General features: G+C 43.9%; 1 protein-coding gene across 11 annotated transcripts; it reads right to left on the reverse strand.

The window, feature by feature from the left end:
- Nucleotides 1-595: 595 nt before the first annotated feature.
- On the reverse strand, nucleotides 596-20,120 carry LOC116102682 (leucine-rich repeat-containing protein 51). 11 transcript variants are annotated; one of them, XM_031387632.1, is made up of 7 exons: nucleotides 19,943-20,120; nucleotides 9,423-9,485; nucleotides 8,540-8,677; nucleotides 5,127-5,225; nucleotides 3,305-3,510; nucleotides 1,054-1,202; nucleotides 596-838 (listed from the first exon to the last, which is right to left on the reverse strand). In XM_031387632.1, exons 3-7 carry the CDS (start codon nucleotides 8,619-8,621, stop codon nucleotides 679-681), a joined length of 696 nt encoding a protein of 231 aa, XP_031243492.1. In that variant the 5' UTR covers nucleotides 8,622-8,677; nucleotides 9,423-9,485; nucleotides 19,943-20,120; the 3' UTR covers nucleotides 596-678. The 11 variants fall into 11 exon arrangements, with proteins under 11 accessions (XP_031243492.1, XP_031243493.1, XP_031243494.1 ...); XM_031387633.1 differs by having other exon boundaries at nucleotides 9,423-9,505; XM_031387634.1 differs by having other exon boundaries at nucleotides 19,929-20,120.
- Nucleotide 20,121: the final 1 nt, after the last annotated feature.

The raw sequence follows: 20,121 nt of genomic DNA on the forward strand, positions 1-20,121 counted from the left end.
TCCTGTTGAGATAGGGTCTCACTATGGAGCCCTGGTTGTCCTTGAACTCTACTTAGACCAGGCTGGCCTTGAACTCACAGAGAACTTGCCTCTTTCTCCTGAGACCTGGGATTAGAGTTGTGTGCAACCACTGCCTGGCTAGGAAGTGAAATCTTGACCAGAATCACAGCCTGAGAGTAAAACTACCCTGCGCTGCTAGAAGTAGATCACAGCTGATTGCTGTTCCTACTCTGGAGGCTGAAGGCAGCTCCATACACCTCAGTACTTTATGAAGATTTCTGTGAGGCATGGTGGCTTATTCCTGAAATACCAGCACTCAGGAGGCTGAAGCAACAGGATTACTATAAGTTCAAGGCCACCTTGGGCCACAGAATTAGAATTTCTTGAAAAAAAAATTTAGAAATTGCTCATCTACTCTATTCCCATGATATCCCACGAATTCTAAAAAGTACAAAGGGGGCCCAGCGAGGACAGAAAAGTTTCCTGCCTGGCAGAACCTGGCTTCTGGGTCCTAGGCAAGCAGGCTTTTGCCTTCACTGTGAAGTTTTTCTGATAGTTGCTGGGTGTGGAGAGCATCTTAACAAGGTGGCTTATGATCTGTTCAACAGCTCAAATCATTTATTGTCAAACCAAGCTGACCATCCTCAGGGCATTAGGTGTGCTGGGGTCCTGTGAGTCTCAGAGGACATCGTGCTTGACCCGGACCTTCTTGGGCTTGATATTCATTCGTTTCCAGACTTCAGCTGTGCTTCGGTCAGCCTTGGTGACTCCACTGAAGTCAAACGTGGTGAGATGGGGCAGGTTGCACAGCACGTACTGCCTGTGGGGAAGACTTGGGCTGGGAGCCAGCCCCTACAATAGAACCCCCCCCACACACACACACACCAGCAGGGAATGGAGGGGAGCTTGACTATGTTTCGGGAGGACTAGGTGCGTTTTGAGAGCAAGGGGCATGCTTAGAGGTCTGGTACCTCCTGTGGGCCACATGTGGCAGAAGAATGGTCTTGAATTTCTTTAGGGAAACTCATCTGGACCTTAGATCCAGGCACTTACCTGTACCCCTTTTCTTCCTCTATGGGGTTCCCATGGAGGGTCAGGCTCCGGAGACGAGGGAGGGCAGCTAGTTTATTCACCTCCCCTAGCCGATGGATGCTGTTGCCGTGAAGGTAGAGGACACTTAGGTTGAAGAATGTTGTTAGGACCTGTTAGAGTAGAAATCAAAAGTCAGGCTGGACAAAGACTGGATCTCTGCAGCATGGGCTATCTGGCAGAGAAAGAAACGTTTGGAGAACAACTTGGCCTCCCTCTCCAGCCTTCATAGCCATTCTATATGACTCTAATATGCTTTCAATACATTTTTTTTTTTTTGGATTTTTGAGACAGGGTTTCTCTGTATATCCCTGACTGTCCTGGAACTCACCCTGTAGACCAGGCTGGCCTCGAACTCAGAAATCCACCTGCCTCTGCCTCCTAAATGCTGGGATTAAAGGCGTGCACCACCACCGCCCCGCTGCTTTCAATACTTTTTAAAAATTACTGTTTTCTTTAGTAGGGCATGGTGCCACATGGGACAGGTGGATGCATGAGTTTGAGGCCAGCCTGTTCTACAAAGGGAGTTCCAGGACAGCCAGGGTTGCAAAGAGAAACCCTGTCTTAAAAAAAAAAGAAAACATTTTTTATACGTATGACTATTTTGCCTACATGTATGTATGTATGTCTAGTGTTTGCAGAGGCCATTGGACACCCCACCCCCCATGAAACTGCATAATTGTGAGGCATCATGTGGGTGATGGGAATTGGGAGGGCAGCAAGTGCTCGTAACTGGTTAGCCATCTTTATAGGCCTTATTTTATCCACATCAGTTGGTGTTGGCCTCCATGTCTGTTTGCGCCCAGCATAAGAGGCTGGTGCTTGGGAGTCAGAAGAGGACATCAGGTCCTCAGGAACTGGAGTTATAATGGATGGTTGGGAACCACCATGTATGTATGTGCTGGGTACTTAATCTGGGTCCTCTGCAAGAGCAACAAATGCTCTTAACTGCTGAGCCCTCTCATGCACAGACACACGAGTAAATTAACCTTTTAAGTGTTTTTTAGGGGGAAGAAAACCCCTTAAAGTAGACTGTTTGGGTAACAGCTCTCCTTCTGGAGTCTTATTTGCCCCTTAAGGCCTTTCCAGCTGCGGTGACCTAAGATTCCATCTGCAGGGAGTAGTATCAGCTCAGCACATGTATTTGAAGATCCTAAGTTTATATCATCTTATATCCCAGGGGAACAGTCTCCAAGTCATGCCCCAACCTTTCTCAGGCCAGTAGGGATCTTGAACAAACATCTTTTCTTTTTCTAGAATTTTCTTTGCTTCCTTTTCTAACTTCTTCCCTTCTCCTTTCTCATGTAGTCCAGGCTAGCCTCAAGCTCACTATGTAGCTGAGGATGACCTTAAGCTCATCTTCCTACCTCTACCTTCCAAGTGCTAGAATTGGAAGCAAGCACCATACTTGGCCAAACTGTGTTTTAAAACTTAGACTTTGGGGGCTGGAGAGATGGTTCAGTGGTTAAGAGCGCTGACTGCTCTTCCAGAGGTTCTGAGTTCAATTCCCAGCAACCACGTGGTGGCTCACAACCATCTGTAATGAGATCTGATGCCCTCTTCTGGTGTGTCTAAAGACAGTGACAGTGTACTTACATATAATAAATAAATAAATCTTTAAAAAAATACAATGTACTCATATAAATAAAATAAATCTTTTAAAAACAACAAAAATTTAGATTTCACCGAAAGCAACAGATGACTTTCTCAGTAGAACCAGCCCAGCACAGGGCATAGTGAAGTGCCTAGCAATGACTGCTATAGTTTTGCTTCAGCCACTGATAGGCAAGTTGGTACTCTCACATTTTCATTTAATTCTTATAAAACCATTATGGTTATGGCATCTTATCCCCATTCATAGGAAGGCCAAAGCTTTAAGAAACTGTAGCTTGGGAGACTTGGGAGGCAGAGACAGGTGGATCTCGATAAGTTAAGGTCAGCCTGGTCTGTATAGTGACTTCCAGGCCAGCCGAGTATACGTAATGTATACAGAATATACATAATGTCTCCAATAGAATAAAAGTTACATACCTTGCCAACAGTGAGAAAACAGGAAAACTCAAGATTTGTGCCTACATCAATGTGTCTCTACAACTATGCCCTTCGAACTGCACCGCACTGCCCCTGCTTCCTTGATAAGGGAGTGGAAAGGTTGTGAGCTGGACACAGTGCCTTCAAGCTACCCCTTGATGTCTGTCCAGGGCTAGGAACTTACAGGGTCAATGGTGATCAGGTCATTGAAGGAGAGGTCAATCCAGGCCAGATTCTCTGGATGCTGCAGAAGCTGTGAAACCACCTGGTTAAAGTCTTTCAGATCATTGAGGGCATTGTTGTTGATCCACAGGGACTGGGTCAGTGACTTTCCTGACTTTGAGTACCTCACCGGTCGTAGACCTGTCCTTGGCTCCTCGGTCACCAGATCTATGATGACAAAATGAGACTTGAGTCCATGCTGGGCGGTGGTGGTGAACACCTTTAATCCCAGGTTTAATCCTCCCAGTTGGGAGGCAGAGGCAGATGGATTTCCAAGTTTGAGGCCAGCCTAGTCTACATAGTGAGTTCCAGGACAGCCAGGGCTATACACAGAGAAACCCTGTCTTGAAAAAACAAAAGAAAGGTGGGCGGTGGTGGTGCACGCCTTTAATCCCAGCACTTGGGAGGCAGAGGCAGGCGGATTTCTGAGTTTGAGGCCAGCCTGGTCTACAGAGTGAGTATCAGGACAGCCAGGGTTACACAGAGAAACCCTGTCTCGAAAAACCAAAAAAAAAAAGAGGGGCTGGAGAAATGGCTCAGTGGTTAAGAGTACTGACTGCTCTTCCAAGGGTCCCGAGTTCAAATCCCAGCAACCATATGGTGGCTTACAACCATCTGTAATGAGATATGATGCCCTCTTCTGGGGTGTCTGAGGACAGCTACAGTGTACTTACATATAATAAATAAATCTTAAAAAAAAAAAAAACCCTGAGTTGTTAGGGGTCAGCCAAGATAATATCACAAAATGCAAAATACTAGTATATTCTAGTATAGTTGATAGATTCACATCAGTGCTACACGTCCATTGTCTTCATTAATGACAAGCTGTGGAAGGAAGTTGATACACAATAGTAAGCAATGAGAGAATGCGCATGCTCTGGATGAGCAATAGGGCAGGGATGAAGCAGATGTGTGTGTGTTTCAGGAATTTTTGTGGGCAGGATGGAAACAAACTGGCAATAAGTGTTAATGTGATAGTCCACAGTTGTTTCGGCAAGGAAAAGGTCTTGGTGCACCGAGAGCACAGGGAAAGTGAGTCTGAGCTGAACTTGGTAGATTAGGAGAAGTTAACCAGGCAAAGGAGGGGAGAAAGGGTGAAAACAGGAGTAAAGGCACAAGAAGAGAGCGCGATGGAGACCTGTGTCCAATGGGACCAGGCACAAGAGCACACTAGAAAAAAACAGACAGGAGCCAGTCCTTAGTCCCAAATGCTAGGCTAAGATCCAGGGCTCTGTCCTGTAGGAAATGGGAAGTTATTGGAGAGCTTGAAATAGACAATTAGGCTCAAAAAACAAAAAACAGAAACAGACAATTAGGGGCTGGCGAGATGTCTCAGCAGGTAAGAGCACTGACTGCTCTTCCGTAGGTCCTGAGTTCAGATCCCAGCAACCACATGGTGGCTCACGACCATCTGTAATGAGATCTAATGCCCTCTTGTGGTGTGTCTAAAGACAGCTACAGCGAATTACACCAGAACAAGTGGGTTGGAGCGAGCAGGGCGCAGCAGAGGTCCTGAGTTCATTCCCAGCAGCCACACAAATGATAGCTCACAGCCATCTGGACAGCTACAGTGTACTCATACACATAAAATAAATAAAAAAATAATTTTTTTTTTAAAAAAAAGGTGACTTAGAAGCTTCTATGTAGACTGGATTTAGGAAGTACATAAAATTCAAAGATCATGTTGTCTAGTTACCATGAAACAACATGCAATTAAAATTGAATATAGCAATTATGATTTGGCTAACTGAATGTAAAGGTAGAAGGCTATATTAGAGTGGTACCTAGCTTTTTGTTCAGGTCCTTTAGCTGATGAAGAATTTTGGGAGAATTGGATTGGAAAAGTGATGAGTCCAGGCTTGGGTTTGGTGTGTTAGAAGTTCCTGTTGGCAAGAGATGTCACTTAGGCAGGTAGGCAGGAATGAAGGTCTAAAGCTGAGAAGACACCCTTGCAAACTATTAGTACAGGATATATATAGTTAGGTAGACAAGCAGTTCCTCAGAGTGGAAGAGGAAGCCACTTAAAAAGTTAGTGAGCCGGGTGGTAGTAGTGCACACCTTTAATCCCAGCACTTGGGAGGCAGAGGCAGGCGGATTTCTGAGTTCGAGGCCAGCCTGGTCTACAGAGTGAGTTCCAGGACAGCCAGAGCTACACAGAAACCCTGTCTCGAAAATACCAAACAAAACAAAACAAAACAAAAAAGTTAGTGAATATTCTGAAGAACAGGAAGATACAAGACAGAATAGTTTTATTTATCTTTAATTAAAAGTGATGTATATGGTGTTTTGCCTGCATATATGTTTGCCATGCCCAGTAAGTCCAGAAGAGGTCATCAGGTCCCTGAGAACTAGAACTCCACATGGTTGTGAGCCATGGGAGTGCTGAGGATCCAAACCAGGTTCTTGGGAAGAGCAGCCAGTGCTAAGCCAGTCCTCAAACTCCTGAGAGAGTAGTTTAAAGGTGTTTGGGAGTGCAGTATACAAAGTAAGTTCCAGGAAAGACAAGGACTTAACACTTAATCCTGGCAGCTCCGAAGTAGCTGGTAACTGTGTAAAGGCTTGAGGACAGAAGCCGGATTGGAGTGAAAGGAACAGGAGGTGCAAGCAGGTAGCCTGGACACCCATGCTGGAGAAGTGAGTGTGCAGAGAAAACACACCTCCCCTGCTGTGTTCTTCACATGAGGTTCATAATGAGGGTGGCTCTGCCAAAGCCGGCATTTGTGGGGGACCCAGAACCAGACTACAGTTTAATTCAAGTGGTTCCATTTTCTCTACTGCCTCTAAGCTTTTAGCAAAGTCTTCAGTGGACTGTAGGGACAAAGTACTTTTGCAACATCTAGTGAGCTTCCTTCCACACACACTTCCATCCGGTTTACAACTGTTTCTCAGCTGCAGGTCAGACAGCATCCACCAGGTGGCTCACTGCCTCAGTCTTGGAATGAACAGGACCCAAGGTTGAGGCCTGAGTAGGGTAGTGTGAAGACAATGGGGCAGAGTAATTCTTGCTGCTCATGAGTAGGCTCCAAATCATGTCTCCATCTCACACCTTCCAAACACTTTCAAATGATTTGACTTAGATGAATAAAAATGTCAGAATAACTCCACATGTTCTGCAGAACATCAGTACATGTTCTGATAATGCAGAAGCTTGGGGGGTTGGGGTGTCTCATACAAACCCCGGTCCTCAGCTGTGAGGGAGCCACTAGGTGGCGTTGTCTATAATATGAGGCAGCCTGAGCTCCTATTACCTTGGGTAAAAAGGGTATCTAAAATTGCTATAGATATCTGTTCCCTCGGGTTACACCAAGGTAGCACATTACTTGAGCGTGTGTTAAAAGGCTCCTAGTTCAGAGTAGGTTGGGCTGGAGCACAGATATCAACAGTTAACAGAATTAGAACTGGGGGAGGGGCACTGGCTGCAGGGAATCTCAGAGAAGCCCTGATCCTCTTGTGAATTTCTGAAGTGGTGTTTAACTTTTCCACATGCCCAGAAGTCACGTTGAAGAACTTTTAGTGTCATTTGTCCATATCCATGATGGAAAGGATTGGCAGGTATATATAGGAAACACCCTTTGTACTTAGTACTGGTTGTGCATGGGGTAGCCTATATTCGGTAACATGCCCAAAGCTTCTGCTTAACCAGGTAGCCCAAATTAGATGTCTCAGATCTGTGATCCATCTTGATTAATTTAGCAAATAGTGTCCCAAGGACCTCCCCCCAACTCTGCCCTTCCTTTACCTCCTAAGTGTTGTTGAAGCTCTGGGGGAACTGGAGGGGCTTGGGTTTAATATTCCTGACCCTCTACTCCCACTTAAGAGACTTAGCAAGAAGATGGGCAGTGGTGGCACATGCCTTTAATCCCAGTACTTGGGAGACAGAGACAGGCAGATTTCTGAGTTTGAGGCCAGCCTGGTCTACAGAGTGAGTTCCAGAACAGCCAGGGCTACACAGAGAAACCCTGTCTTGAAAAACCAAAAGAGAGAGAGGAAGAAAGACAGACAGACAGACAGACAGAGAGAGAGAGAGAGAGAGAGAGGAAGAGAGAAGAAAAGAGGGAGAGAGAGTAAAGAGAAAGAGAGAGAGAGAGAGAGAGAGAGAGAGAGAGAGAGAGAGGGAGAGAGAGACTGACTTAGCAAGGAGCAAGGAGTACAATTGCCTGGTGTATGTGTTTGCACATATATGTATATAAGTGCATAATATCAGAAGCCCAGTAAGTTCTGAACCACTGGTTGAGTGTGTGACATCTATTTTGTGATGTACAGTACCTTGGGAAAAGATGACTACTGTCTCCCTTGTCTGGAGGAGTCCATAAAGAGCAGAGTCAGACCTTCCCATTGAAAGTTGAAAATTCCTGTGCTATATAGGAGGAGCGGTTACACTCCACCCCAAATCACCTTTGCTTTCTTGCACAAAGCTATTATTGCAACTAAAGCCTTTGTGAACTCTGTACTCCATCAGTCAGAAATAATGTAGAACACAATAAAGATCATGGTAGGTGAGTATGTGCTGGGGATATAGACAAGAGTTGCCAGTGTGGTGAATACTAACCGAAGTGGTGCCCTGGACCAAAGCCCAGGCTGGAAATACTAGTAACTAATGGGTGACTGACTGGCAGAAAGCCAAAACCAGTTCATAGTTCTAGGTTAGGGAGCTTGTACATGTGTTCTGTGAAGTCAGTAACCAAAGGCAGAGGTGGGTAGCAAAACTGCCTGCTCCTTGAGCATATGGTACTGTGAGAGCTTTAACATGTACCATGAAAGGGGTTAGCTGCTTATTTAGGAAGACAGTTGAGTAAGTTGAGACTGCATGTGGGCAGAGCTGGAACCGCAGCGAGTGATGGTGGTGATGGAATAAATTTGGTATGTATGGAATGATTGAAGAAATTTGTCAAAAATTTTAACTGGAAATATGCCAGTCTATTGCTAAAAAGATCTCTCAGGGTTTTTTGTCTTGTTTTGTTTTTTCGAGACAGGGTTTCTCTGTGTAGCCCTGGCTGTCCTGGAACTCACTCTGTAGTCCAGGCTGGCCTCGAACTCAGAAATCTGCCGCCTCTGCCTCCCAAATGCTGGGATTAAAGGCATGCGCCATCACCAGCCAGCCTGTGTGAGCTTTTTCAAATGAAGACTTAAGGTTTTTTTTTTTTTTTTGGGTACCACACAACCTGATGTGATGTATTGAGTGCTGTGCTCTGCTGACCTTGGACCATTTGGATGCTTCTGAAGGAGTAGTCAAGAGGAGGCTCCTGCACCGAAGTGTTCATGTAGCCACTTTTGTTCATAGTTCAGGCCATCATTCATCAGGTGGAAGCATGGGCCCTGGGAGTCTGGCTTCAGCCTGGGAGGACAGAGAAGAATCAATGTTCCAGATATGGAGTGTCTACACTCAGGATTTCCCACAGCCTGCCACACTGCTTGCTACCCTCTAGATCTCTAGGCCTGCCTATCTGCATTTCCATTTTAAGGTACTGGTGCTTTCATGTTTAGTATACTTCTTACTTCTCAGAGCAACTTCCTGACACTTTGAACTCATCTGATATTACAGCACCCATCTCTTAGAAGAGGTTCCGTTTTGTTTTATTGACATAGGGTCTAATGTAGCCCAGGCTCACCTCAAATTAATGATCTACCTTCCTCGGCCTCCTGAGTGTTGGAATTATGGGTATGTACCATCACACATGGCTACAGTACCCATTTCTATTTTCCAGATGAAGAAATTGAGACCCAAAGGGTAAAGGACTTGCCCAGAGTTAAGCCGAGTCAGTTGTGGACAGCAGCCATAGTCTCCAGGATCCTACTCTGAGAACTCGCTTGCAACTCCACAATAGTTACCATAGAGACTGCCCGCTGCCTAGTCTCTGTTGACATCACCTGCAGTATTGGATTGCTTGACAAACCCTTGAAGACCTTCACTGAGCCTGGTTGGTGTCTGAGAGCCCTTCACTTTCTGACACAACTAGATATTTGCTAAAGTCTCTGAGCAGCTTGTCTATCAGCCCTTTCCATCTGAGAGCCCTACTTCCAGTCACATCTTGGGTGTAACAGCATGTATAAATGGAGAACCAGAGTGTACCCTCACTCACCTGTCACTGAGGCCTGAAACGCCATCATGAGGGATTCATTCCTTTGGGTTCAGGGGTTGTTCCCTGTTAAAATGGAAACATCCCTCAGAGAGAGGTGAACACAAAGTTATCAGTCATTTGTAATGTGTGATGTGTCTTATCCAATCCTTCCCATGTGTTAGGGAACGTAAAGCTGAGAATGGAGACTAGGAAGAGCTGTGAAACACTACTCACCTGGGAGGAAGACAGCTAAAAAAATGCTACCAAGGGATGTTGCTTTTTGTTGTGTGTGTGGGAACCATATAAACAAAAGGCAAACAAGTGTCACTGGCTAAAGCCCCTTTTCACTCTACCCAATGCCACTTCTCTATTTCCTCACTTCCCCAAAGGATGAGGTTTACAGCAATAACACACTCAGACAGCAGGATGCTTTGTAGAGCAGTGCTGTCTGAAGAACAGAATGCAAGCCACAAATACAGGGTTCACACATGATGTTTTAGATACATAGTTTCAAGATTTTAGGTGCTGGGCAGTGGTGGCACACTTTAATCCCAGCACTTGGGAGGCAGAGGCAGGCGTTTCTGAGTTAATCCCAGCACTTGGGAGGCAGAGGCAGGCGTTTCTGAGTTTGAGGCCAGTCTGGTCTACAGAGTTCCAGGACAGCCAGGGCTATACAGAGAAACCCTGTCTCGAAAAAAACAAAACACAAAACAAAACAAAACAAACAACAAACGAAGGACGTAGTTGAGAGCTGGGAATGCTATGCTAGGTGTCTGGTGAACACAGGAGGCTGAGGTAGGAGGCCGTAAAGTCAAGGTCTGCCTCTGTTATATATATAATGAAATCCTACCTCAACAACCATAAAACTCAGGAAGGAAAGGACCTAGTTTCAGTTTAGACTTAATAAGTGCAGTGCAAGTAAATTCCTTTCTTGGTAATTTAATATATGTGTCTCTGTTAGGGTTTTACTGCTGTGAACAAACACCATGACTGAGGCAACTCTTATAAAGGAGAACATTTAATTGGGTCAGGCTTATAGGTTCAGAAGTTCAGTCCATTATCATCAGGGCAGGAACATAGCAGCATCCAGGTGATGCATGGTACAGGAGAAGCTGAGAGTTTACACCCTCATCTGAAAACTCCTAGAAGACTGGCTTCTAGGAAGCTAGAACTTTTTTGTATTTTTGATATATGACAAGAGTCTTAAAGCCCACAGTGACATACATATTCCAACAAGGCCACACCTCCAAATAGTACCACTCCCTGGGCTAAGCATATGGTTTGGAGAACTAACTTTATCAGGTTTAACTTAACAGGTTTGGAGAAATAACATAGGAGTATCTTGAGCCAGCAATGGGGTTGTATGTCTTTAGTCCCAACACTCAGGAAGCAGAGGCAGGTGGATCTATGTGAATTCAAGGCTAGCCTGGTCTACAAAGAAAATTCCTAGACAATCAGGGTGACACAGAGAACAGCTGTCTTGAAAAACCAAGGGTAAAAATAGCAGTCTCACTGAGCATAGTGGCATACACCTGAAACTCAGCATTTAGGAAGTAGAGACAGGACCATCAGGATTCATGGTCACCCTAGCTCCATAGTGAGTTTGAGGACAGACTGGGCTACATGAAACTCTTCAACAACAACCTTTTGGGAAGTGTAGGCCTGAGTCACACAGCATCTGAATTCTGTCACATATTTGATGGTCCCCATGGACATTGATTGTTTGTTAGAAATACCCAAATCTTTTAGATACTAAGTCTACAGGAAACTGTGGTAACTTGATGGAGACACAGAACTTGAGTTGAAGCCTGAGGCTAGTGGCCAAATCTGAGTTCAAGGATAGCCTAGTCTACATAATGATTTCCAGGACTTCATAGAAAGACCCTATCTTAGAACAAAACAAACAAACAAAAGATAACAACAACAAGAAGGAGATGTTGAGCTCTATTTGAGAGTTTATATTTCCATTACTGGAGACAGACCATCATGGGAGAAGAAAGTCAAGGAGGAGTGGGAGAAGAAACTTACAAAAGTCATGATCAAGAAGGAAGATCTTAGCTGGGCATAGTGATCTCCCTCCCACTTGGGAGGAAGGCTAAGACAAGAGCTCAAATTCAGGTTCAACCTGGGCTACATAGTGAGATCCTTTCTAAAAATCAAAGTGGCTGTGGTGGCTTATATTTGTAATCCAAGTACTTGGGAGGTAGAAGCAGAAAGGTCAGGAGTTCAAAGTCACTCTCAGTTATAGAGCAAGTTTGAAGTAACCACTGTCCTATATAAAACTGTATCTCAAAATAAAAAAAGAAAAAAAGAAAAGATCTGGAGCTTATAGCAGCAGAGATTAAGACACCCTGGGCAACACAAAGTCAAGCTTGAAGGAACACATGGGCAACATGGTAGAGGTCCTCACTGCCCTGACTGGGATGTTTACTCACCCATGCCAGAGTAACTTAGTTTCCTTTTGGTTTAGGATAATTTATAGGCATTCAATAACATTACTACTACTACTACTACTACTACTACTACTACTACTACTACTACTACTACTACTACTATATCCTGTGGTGTTAGGGATTGAATGTATACCCGTTGCACATACTAGGCATGCAAGCTCTGGTAGTGAGTCACATCTGCAACCTCACAGTCTTCCTTTGTAAAACTAGAGGAACCTAGCTCAGGCAGAAGCCCAACCTAGTTTAGTACCCACATTTATTTATTTATTTTAAAAAATGTATGTATATGGCTGTTTTGCCTGTATGTATATTTGTGCACCATTTATGTCTGCTGCCTATAGAGGCCAGAGGTCAGATCCCTGGGGACTGGAGTTATAGACTATTGTGACCCATCATGTTGGTGCTGGGAATTAAACCTGGGTCCCCTGAAAGAACACCTAGTGCTCCTGACTGCTGAGTCATCTTTCTAGTCCCTATTTTTTGTTTTGTTTTTGTTTTTGTTTTTTTGAGACAAGATCCCATGTATCTCAGTTGGCATCAAACCCCTTGTGTACCTAATATTAACCTTGGACTTCTAAGCCTCTTGCTTCTACTTCCCAAGTGCTGAGATTATGAGAGTGAACCAGGACGTCCCATTTCCTACAATAGGTTTGATGCCGTTGGGGATTGAATCCTAATGCTCAGACTAAACCCTAGATTGGAGCCTGAGTTCTGTACCACTGGACATGCATTTTAAAATACCAAAGAAGGTTTTACTGTTCTTTGGTGACTAGAACTTTAGTGAAGAAATGATTTTGTGTAACACCAACTTCCAATCAATCTTTTGAAGAACACTGCAAATAGAGCTTTGAGATGGTGGGTGATTCTGCTTGTTATAGCTAGCACTGTGTCTCATTCACTGTCATTCAAGGAACTTGGCTTATCAGAGGCCCTTGGGGAATGAGAAATACTCCAATTTCTGTTTGAGCAGTTGACACTGAGCTATTCTAATAATGGCTAATAACTGGCTCCCAGCACCAGCTGTTTCATTCCACACCTTATTCCTAGTAAGATATCAATTCAATTCTGCAAGTGCTTGTTGAGTGCCTGCTGCCCTGTGCCTGATCAAAAGGAATGAAGACAAAGAACAAATAAATAGAACCCTGTCAGGAACACAGAGAGGCCTGCTGGGCTTCTCTTGATTGTGGCAGAGCAATCTGTAGCCAGTTCCAACTTACAGTTGCCTATTTAGTGAATATTGTTTCACCACTCAGCCCTAGTAGACCTGGGGGCCTGTACCACCACCTCACTTCCTCCTTCCCTTTCTTTGCTTTGCCTCCTGTGTTGGGATTAAAGGATTGAACCACCATGCCCTGCTGTTTTTTGTTTGTTTTGTTTTAAAGACAGAGCCCCTATATAGCCCTGCCTGGTTTGAAACTTGCTAAGGTGCATCAAGCTGCCTTGAATTCATGGAGATCCTCTTCCTCCTGCAACCAAGTGCTGTGATTTCAGGTGTTCTTTTTGGTGTGTTTATAAATGTGGGTATGTGTATCCATACTGATATGTACATGTATGAGGTGTGCATGTATGAGTGAGGTGTACATGTATAAGGAGAACCTTAGGGATTGTTCCATCCACTTCTCCCATGTTTTTTGTAATTTTTTTTTTTTTTTTAAGATTTATTTATTATTATATCTAACTACACTGTAGCTATCTTCAGACATACCAGAAGAGGGCATCAGGTCTCATTACAGATGGTTGTGAGCCACCATGTGGTTGCTGGGATTTGAACTCAGGACCTTTGGAAGAACAGTCAGTGCTCTTAACCGCTGAGCTACCTCTCCTGCCTCAGAAGTGTTCTCTTAATGGCCTAGAACTTGCCAGGCAGGCTAAGCTGACTAGCCAGGTCTCTGACTGCCTCTGACTCCCCATTGCCAGGATCACAAATGTGATTACACCATGTCTTGTGAACTGAGTTCCTTATGCTTGTAGGGCAAGTACTTTACCAACCAAACTGTCTCTCCAGTCCCTAAGTACTTTTAGATTTAAAACTTAGTTTTACATTTACTTTATGAGTGTTTTGCCTATATATATATATATGTGTACCATAAATGTGCCTGGTGTTTGGTGTTTATGGAGATCAGGGGATTGTAAGATGCTGTGCAACTGGAGTCACAAATGGATTGAGCTACCAAATGGATACTGAGAACTGACCCTGGGTCCTGTGGAAGAGCAGGCAGTGCTCAGTGCTTTAACTGCTGAGCCACCTCTCCAGTGCCATGTGCCTTCTTATATATAGTCTTGAAAATTTATATCTATATATGTGTGTATTTAATATATATTTTAAGTTATATATGTATATGTAAGTTATGTGTCTGTGTCTGTATGAAGGTATCCATAGATGCCAGAAGGCAGCATCAGATTCCCCGGGAGCTACATTACAGATTGTTGTGAATCACCTAGTGCAGGTGCTAGTAACTAAACTCAACTCTTCAGGAGTAGTACATACGCTTAACCACTGAGTCATCTCTACAGCTACACCACCTCCATTTTGAAACTGGTTCTCATATAGCTTCAGCTGGCCTGGAACCCACTACGTGGCCAAGGATGACTTGAATTCTTGATCATCTCTGCTTCTACTGCCCAAGTGTGAAGATTACAGATACTTGTCACCACACCTGGCTTTGTAAAAAAAAAAATCTTTCTTTTCCAAAGAAAGCAGATGATTTTAATTTATCAATTTAGGTATCAAATCTGGTGAGAATCAATGATTCCTATTCATGGTTTTTCCTGTGTCCTTCCCCTTCGCACTATAATTTTATACTCTGATGCTGAGCTCAGCATTTGAACCAGCCAATGAAAATGCTGATAAAATGAAGAAAACAGAAGATTTCAGGTTTTGTTTTGTTTGATTGGAGAACTGAACTCAAGAGTCCTTTAACTGGCCAGGTAGTGGTAGCACATAACCTTTAATCCCAGCACTTGGAAGGCAGAGGCAGGCGGATTTCTGAGCTCGAGGCCAGTCTGGTCTATAGAGTGAGTTCCAGGACAGCCAGGGCTATACAGAGAAACCCTGTCTCAAAAAAAACAAAAACAAAAACAAAAACAAAAACAAAAACAAAAAAGAGTCCTTTAATTGCTAGGCAAGTGCTCTAACACTGAGCTATATCTCCAGCCTGGCTGGCAAGTAGAAGCTTTATAGGAAGGCTTGCTCTCTTGCTCTCTGCCAATGCCATGAGAACTGTCTGGAGTGCTGAAGGGATGTGAGACATATGCTGGTAGGAGAGGTCACTGAAAATGAGGCAATGACTTGAGCTGAGGCAGGCTTTGACTAGCCCACAGTCAGCTAACTCCCAATGTCAAGACTGAGAGGTCACCTAACCCACAAATGAACTCAGCCAGGATTAAGAACCATCCAGGTACCTCAGAGTCATCAAAGGAAGACTAAATACTTATTGTTTGAAGCTACTGAGGTTTCTGATGGTTTGCTACACAGCAACAGCTATCTGACCCATTCCTCATTTGCACTTTGGGCACAACTTTATTATCATCTGTTGTGATAATAAATACTTGTGAAATGCAGATGAATCCTACCTGAAGAGCTATTGTATGGCATAGAGTGGATGTCCAAAACATGAAAGTAGCCATATTGTTAATTCTTTACTCTGTGTTAGGCCCCCACCCCGCCCCACCCCCCCGCACATGCTAGGACAAGTACTCTAGGAATTGAGTTACAACTTCAGTTCTCTGTATTAATTTCTTTATTATTTATTTAGTTTCTGTTTTCTTCCTGTAAACTTCAAGACAGGGACAGAAAGTTAGACTTGTGTTTCGATAAATACTCCACACAGAACTTGACAAAGACTGGGTACTGGTTTGATGGACAAATGGAGTGATTAAAGAAAAGAAGGGATAAATGAAGGCTTAAGTATGTCAGGAAGAACAGCAGACTCCCAGCCAGGATGCCGCCTTCCTCGCCCCTGCTCCTGCACTCAGGCAGGCACTTTCCCAGCCACTTTTCTGAGTGGAGACTCTCCCTGTGTTGGTATTCATCTCTCCAGGCTGACTTACTGATCTGACCAATGATAGGTTTAAGGGTACACTTGTTTTGAATTGGAAATTTTCTTATCAAAACTTAATTTCTTTTTTTAAATGTATATGTTGCTGGCAGTGGTGGCACCAACCTTTAATCCCAGCACTTGGGGAAGCAGTGCTAGGTGGATCTCTGAGTTCCAGGCCAGCCTGATGATCTACAGAGTGAGTTCCAGGACAGCCAGAGCTACACAGAGAAACCCTGTCTCAGAGAAACAAAAACAAAAAAAACAAAACAACAACAAAAAAAACTGTAGCTGTTAATATGATAGCTGACATCAAGTAAAACAACATGAAGATGTACAAGCAGACCTGGAGAGATGGCTCAGCAGCTAGGAGCACAAACTGTTCTTCCAGAGGTCCTGAGTTCAATTCTAGCAACCACATGATGACTCATAATCATCTGTAATGGGATCTAAAGCCCTCTTCTGGTGTGTCTGAAGACAGCTATAGTGTACTCATTATATGAAATGATATTTAAAAAAAAAAAAACATGTACAAGCAGATGCAGGAACAAAGTCTTAATTTCCATGAAGAGTTTGGTACTTCCTAGAAAACATGTAAAAGATACTAGATCTTTAAGTAAACCCTGGATATTTCTTTGTAAATCAATATTTTTTTTTGTCTTTTCAAATTCCTGTATGTTCCTCTAAACTTTTAAAATAGCTGCTGAGTGATACATAGTATACATGATATTTTTAACTTTATTGTTCATTTAACAATATGTTGACAAAATTTTCCAGTTTGGAGAATTATTAAGAATTTGAATCTGTTTTATTGCTAGCCAGTTTCTGCCCTTTTTTTGGGGGGGGGGGGTTCGAGACAGGGTTTCTCTATATAGCCCTGGAACTCATGTATGTTCTGGAACTCACTCTGTAGACCAGGCTGGCCTCGAACTCAGAAATCCACCTGCCTCTGCCTCCCAAGTGCTGGGATTAAAGTTGTGCACCACTGCCCAGCATTTATCCCCTTTCTTAAGCATGTTTTGACATGATGGTACAAGAGGCTTGGAGCAATGGTCAGATGAGGAGAGCCGATAGGAGACTGACAGCCTAGCTCAAAGACGGCTCTATCTTTGGGCTGCAGGAGGAGGGGGAAAAACAAAGGATGCCATAAAAGAAATTGGCTACACAGCTAACATTTTCTGGAAGATTCCATCTCCAGGTGCTAAAGAAAAGCCCAAGGATAACTTGGCTCCTGCCTGTGGACTCCCATCTCTTATCTTCACTAATTTTGCAGTCAGCCAATTCCAACAACTTATAGTCAGGTCCCCGCACTCTCATGGGCCTGCCTCTCTGAAAGCTTCCCTTTCCAGACTGATCTGCTGGGAATGTAGCAGTTTCTTTCAATTTTCCCCTTGTTATTTATACTTTGGGAGCCAGCTCCAGTTTGAAATTTTCTGAGAAATGTTTCTTCATCCCCAAGTCTGGATCTGGAATCTTTCTACTCGGCTCTCATCATACACTATCCTTCTTGCCATGGTAGCACTGAGAACAGTCTAATTATCTGTTCACTGTCTACCTGACCAGAAACTCCAGCAGATCAGGAACCATGTTTGTCATGGTTGGATGTCATAGTACACTCACCATCTGACTGCTACAACTGAATAAATGATAAGAGAGGGACACGAGGCACTATACTTGAGGGGTCTGACCTGGTTATTTCTGAAGAAGTGACTGAGAGACCCGGAGGATAAGTATAGGCAGAAAGTGTAATAACAGGAGGAAAAGATGAGCATTCCAGGGGCTTGGGATGTAGCTGAGAGTCGGAAGATACTTAGCACGTATAGGTTCGCTTTCACCACCCACTCCCCACAAAAAAGGACAAGCGTTACAAGGTGTGGGCAAAGGCATGTCTCCATAGTAACTGCTTAGGAATTTGGAAGACCTTAAAGTGATATACACTAGAATGGAAAAAAAAGGAGTATGTACAGTTAGAGGCCATCCTGACATGCCTCTTTATTCTAAAAGCAGAAGGAAGCTACAGGGTATATATTGAATTTCAGGTAAGGAGCGTGAACAAGATCAGATTTTCCCTTTAATCCCAGCACTTGGGAGGCAGAGGCAGGTGGATATCTGAGTTTGAGGCCAGCCTGGTCTACAGAGCGACTTCCAGGACAGCCAAGGCTACACAGAGAAACTCTGTCTTGAAAAACCGAAAAAAAAAAAAAAAAAAAAAAAAAAAAAAAAAAAAAAAAAAAAGAGGGCTGAATACAAAGTATTCACAGTTAGGAGTTAGAGGCAGATGAGCACAAATTTGAAGACAACCTGGATATAAAAGACCATGTCTTTAAAAGAAAAACAAAACAAAACAAAACAGTGGGAGATGGAGAGATGGCTCAGCCAAGACCACTTGGTGCTCTTGCAGAGGGGCCTGAGTTCAGTTCCTAGCACCTACACTGGTGAGTTTGAGGCCAGCCTGGTCTACAGAGTGAGTTCCAGGACAGCCAGGGCTACACAGAGAAATCCTGTCTCAAAAAACCCAGAAAAAAAAAAAAAAAAAAAAAGAAAAGAAATGGAAGGGTTATTAAGGATAATACAATACTTGGGGACTTGACTTGCATACATTGTGGGAATACTGGGTAAGACCCAGGCTTGGTAGAGAGGACTGGAGCACACAGAGAAGTACTGAACTTGCCATTACTCAAATATATCCTGAAGAAGATGTCAAAGAGGATTGGTTATTCAGATCTGGAACTTAAGAGATGATGGCTTGGCTGGAGACATGCAGGTGGCAAGTAAAGGTGTGGCTGTTGATGAGCCCTAAGAGGAGGGTATAGTGAGGCTGGAACGGAAGACAGCCCAGAAGAATTTTAAAATAGTAAGGGTACCAAGGGCCAGTGAACTCGGCAGCTTCAGACCTCAGGTGTCCTGTCAGCTGCTTCTTGCTTTGTTTAAAAGTGTTTGATTCCATTTCTTTCAGCCTCTTAGTTTCCTTTCTTCATTAATAATTTCAAGAATGGCTTTGAAACTGATTCATGTTGAAGTGGAAAGAACTCAGGATGGTCATACAGGTTCATTTTCCCTCGGGCAGTTTAACATAATCCTTGGGGTGCTGCCAGTTCAAACTAAATGGAAATGGTTTGATCTTAAAGAACTAGAATCTACTTCTAGTGTTGTCAATAGTGGCCCTGGGCAAGTCGCTTATCTCTGGGTTTCAGTTTTTTCTATCTGTGAAATGGAGATAAATATCATTGATTCACAGAGTTGTTTTAAAAGAAAAAGAGGCCGGGCAGTGGTGGCTCACGCCTTTAATCCCAGCACTTGGGAGGCAGAAGCAGGTGGATTTCTGAGTTCGAGGCCAGCCTGGTCTACAGAGTGAGTTCCAGGACAGCCAGGGCTATACAGAGAAACCCTGCCTCGAAGAAAGAAAAAAAAAAAAGAAAAAAGAAAAACAAAAAGAAAAAGAGAGACTGTAAAAAATCCTGATGTTATTAAATGTACTAAATCTTTTTTGAGGAAGAAATGAAGATCTAAACCGGAGCTTCTAGAAGCTGATCAGGCAGGGAAAAAGAGGCTAATTTACAGATGGCACTCATACCTGTGTGGATATGAGGAATCTGATAAAGGGTCTTCTTGCTTGGAAGAGTAAAAAAGGGAGGGGCGACTTTAAAGTCCTGTGTCATTTTCTACACCTCCAGAAATCAAGGACCGCGAATTACTCTGATGCGTCATGTCAAGCAAGTCCTAGTTCTTCTGAAGAAACCAACACCATGCCCAAGGGCGTTTCTGATTACCCTGTGTCTGGGACTTGGGGCACCCGTACTGGGAAAGCGCCATTCTTGCGCTGAGGAGCTCCTAAGCACCGCTAAAATATGTATGGGTATGATATCCATAGTCCCGCAGTTCATCTCGACTGTTGTGTTCACTCGTGAAGAGGAATGAGGGTTTGGGGAGAATCTCAGGTCCTTGTTTGGGAAAGTTCTTATTCTTTTTGTGGAGTTCCTCTCCGTTCAGAGGGCTCTAGTGTCCTAGAAGTCTTCCCATTCTCCCGCCCAACTCACCCGCAGTCGCTTACCCTCCGGCTTCAGCGTCTCACTACCTGAAGAGTTACTCAGCGCAACCCCATAGCAACTACCCTAGCCACCACGCCCAAGACTGCTCAGTTGAACACGCTCTTGATGTGGCCCGGAACTTGTAGTTCATCAGGGCTGGATGCCGAAGCCGCGGGGTTTGCTGGGATTTGTAGTTCAAGGC

The sequence above is a fragment of the Mastomys coucha genome, unplaced genomic scaffold (genome assembly GCF_008632895.1).
Source record: "Mastomys coucha isolate ucsf_1 unplaced genomic scaffold, UCSF_Mcou_1 pScaffold21, whole genome shotgun sequence".
Lineage (NCBI taxonomy): Eukaryota > Metazoa > Chordata > Mammalia > Rodentia > Muridae > Mastomys > Mastomys coucha.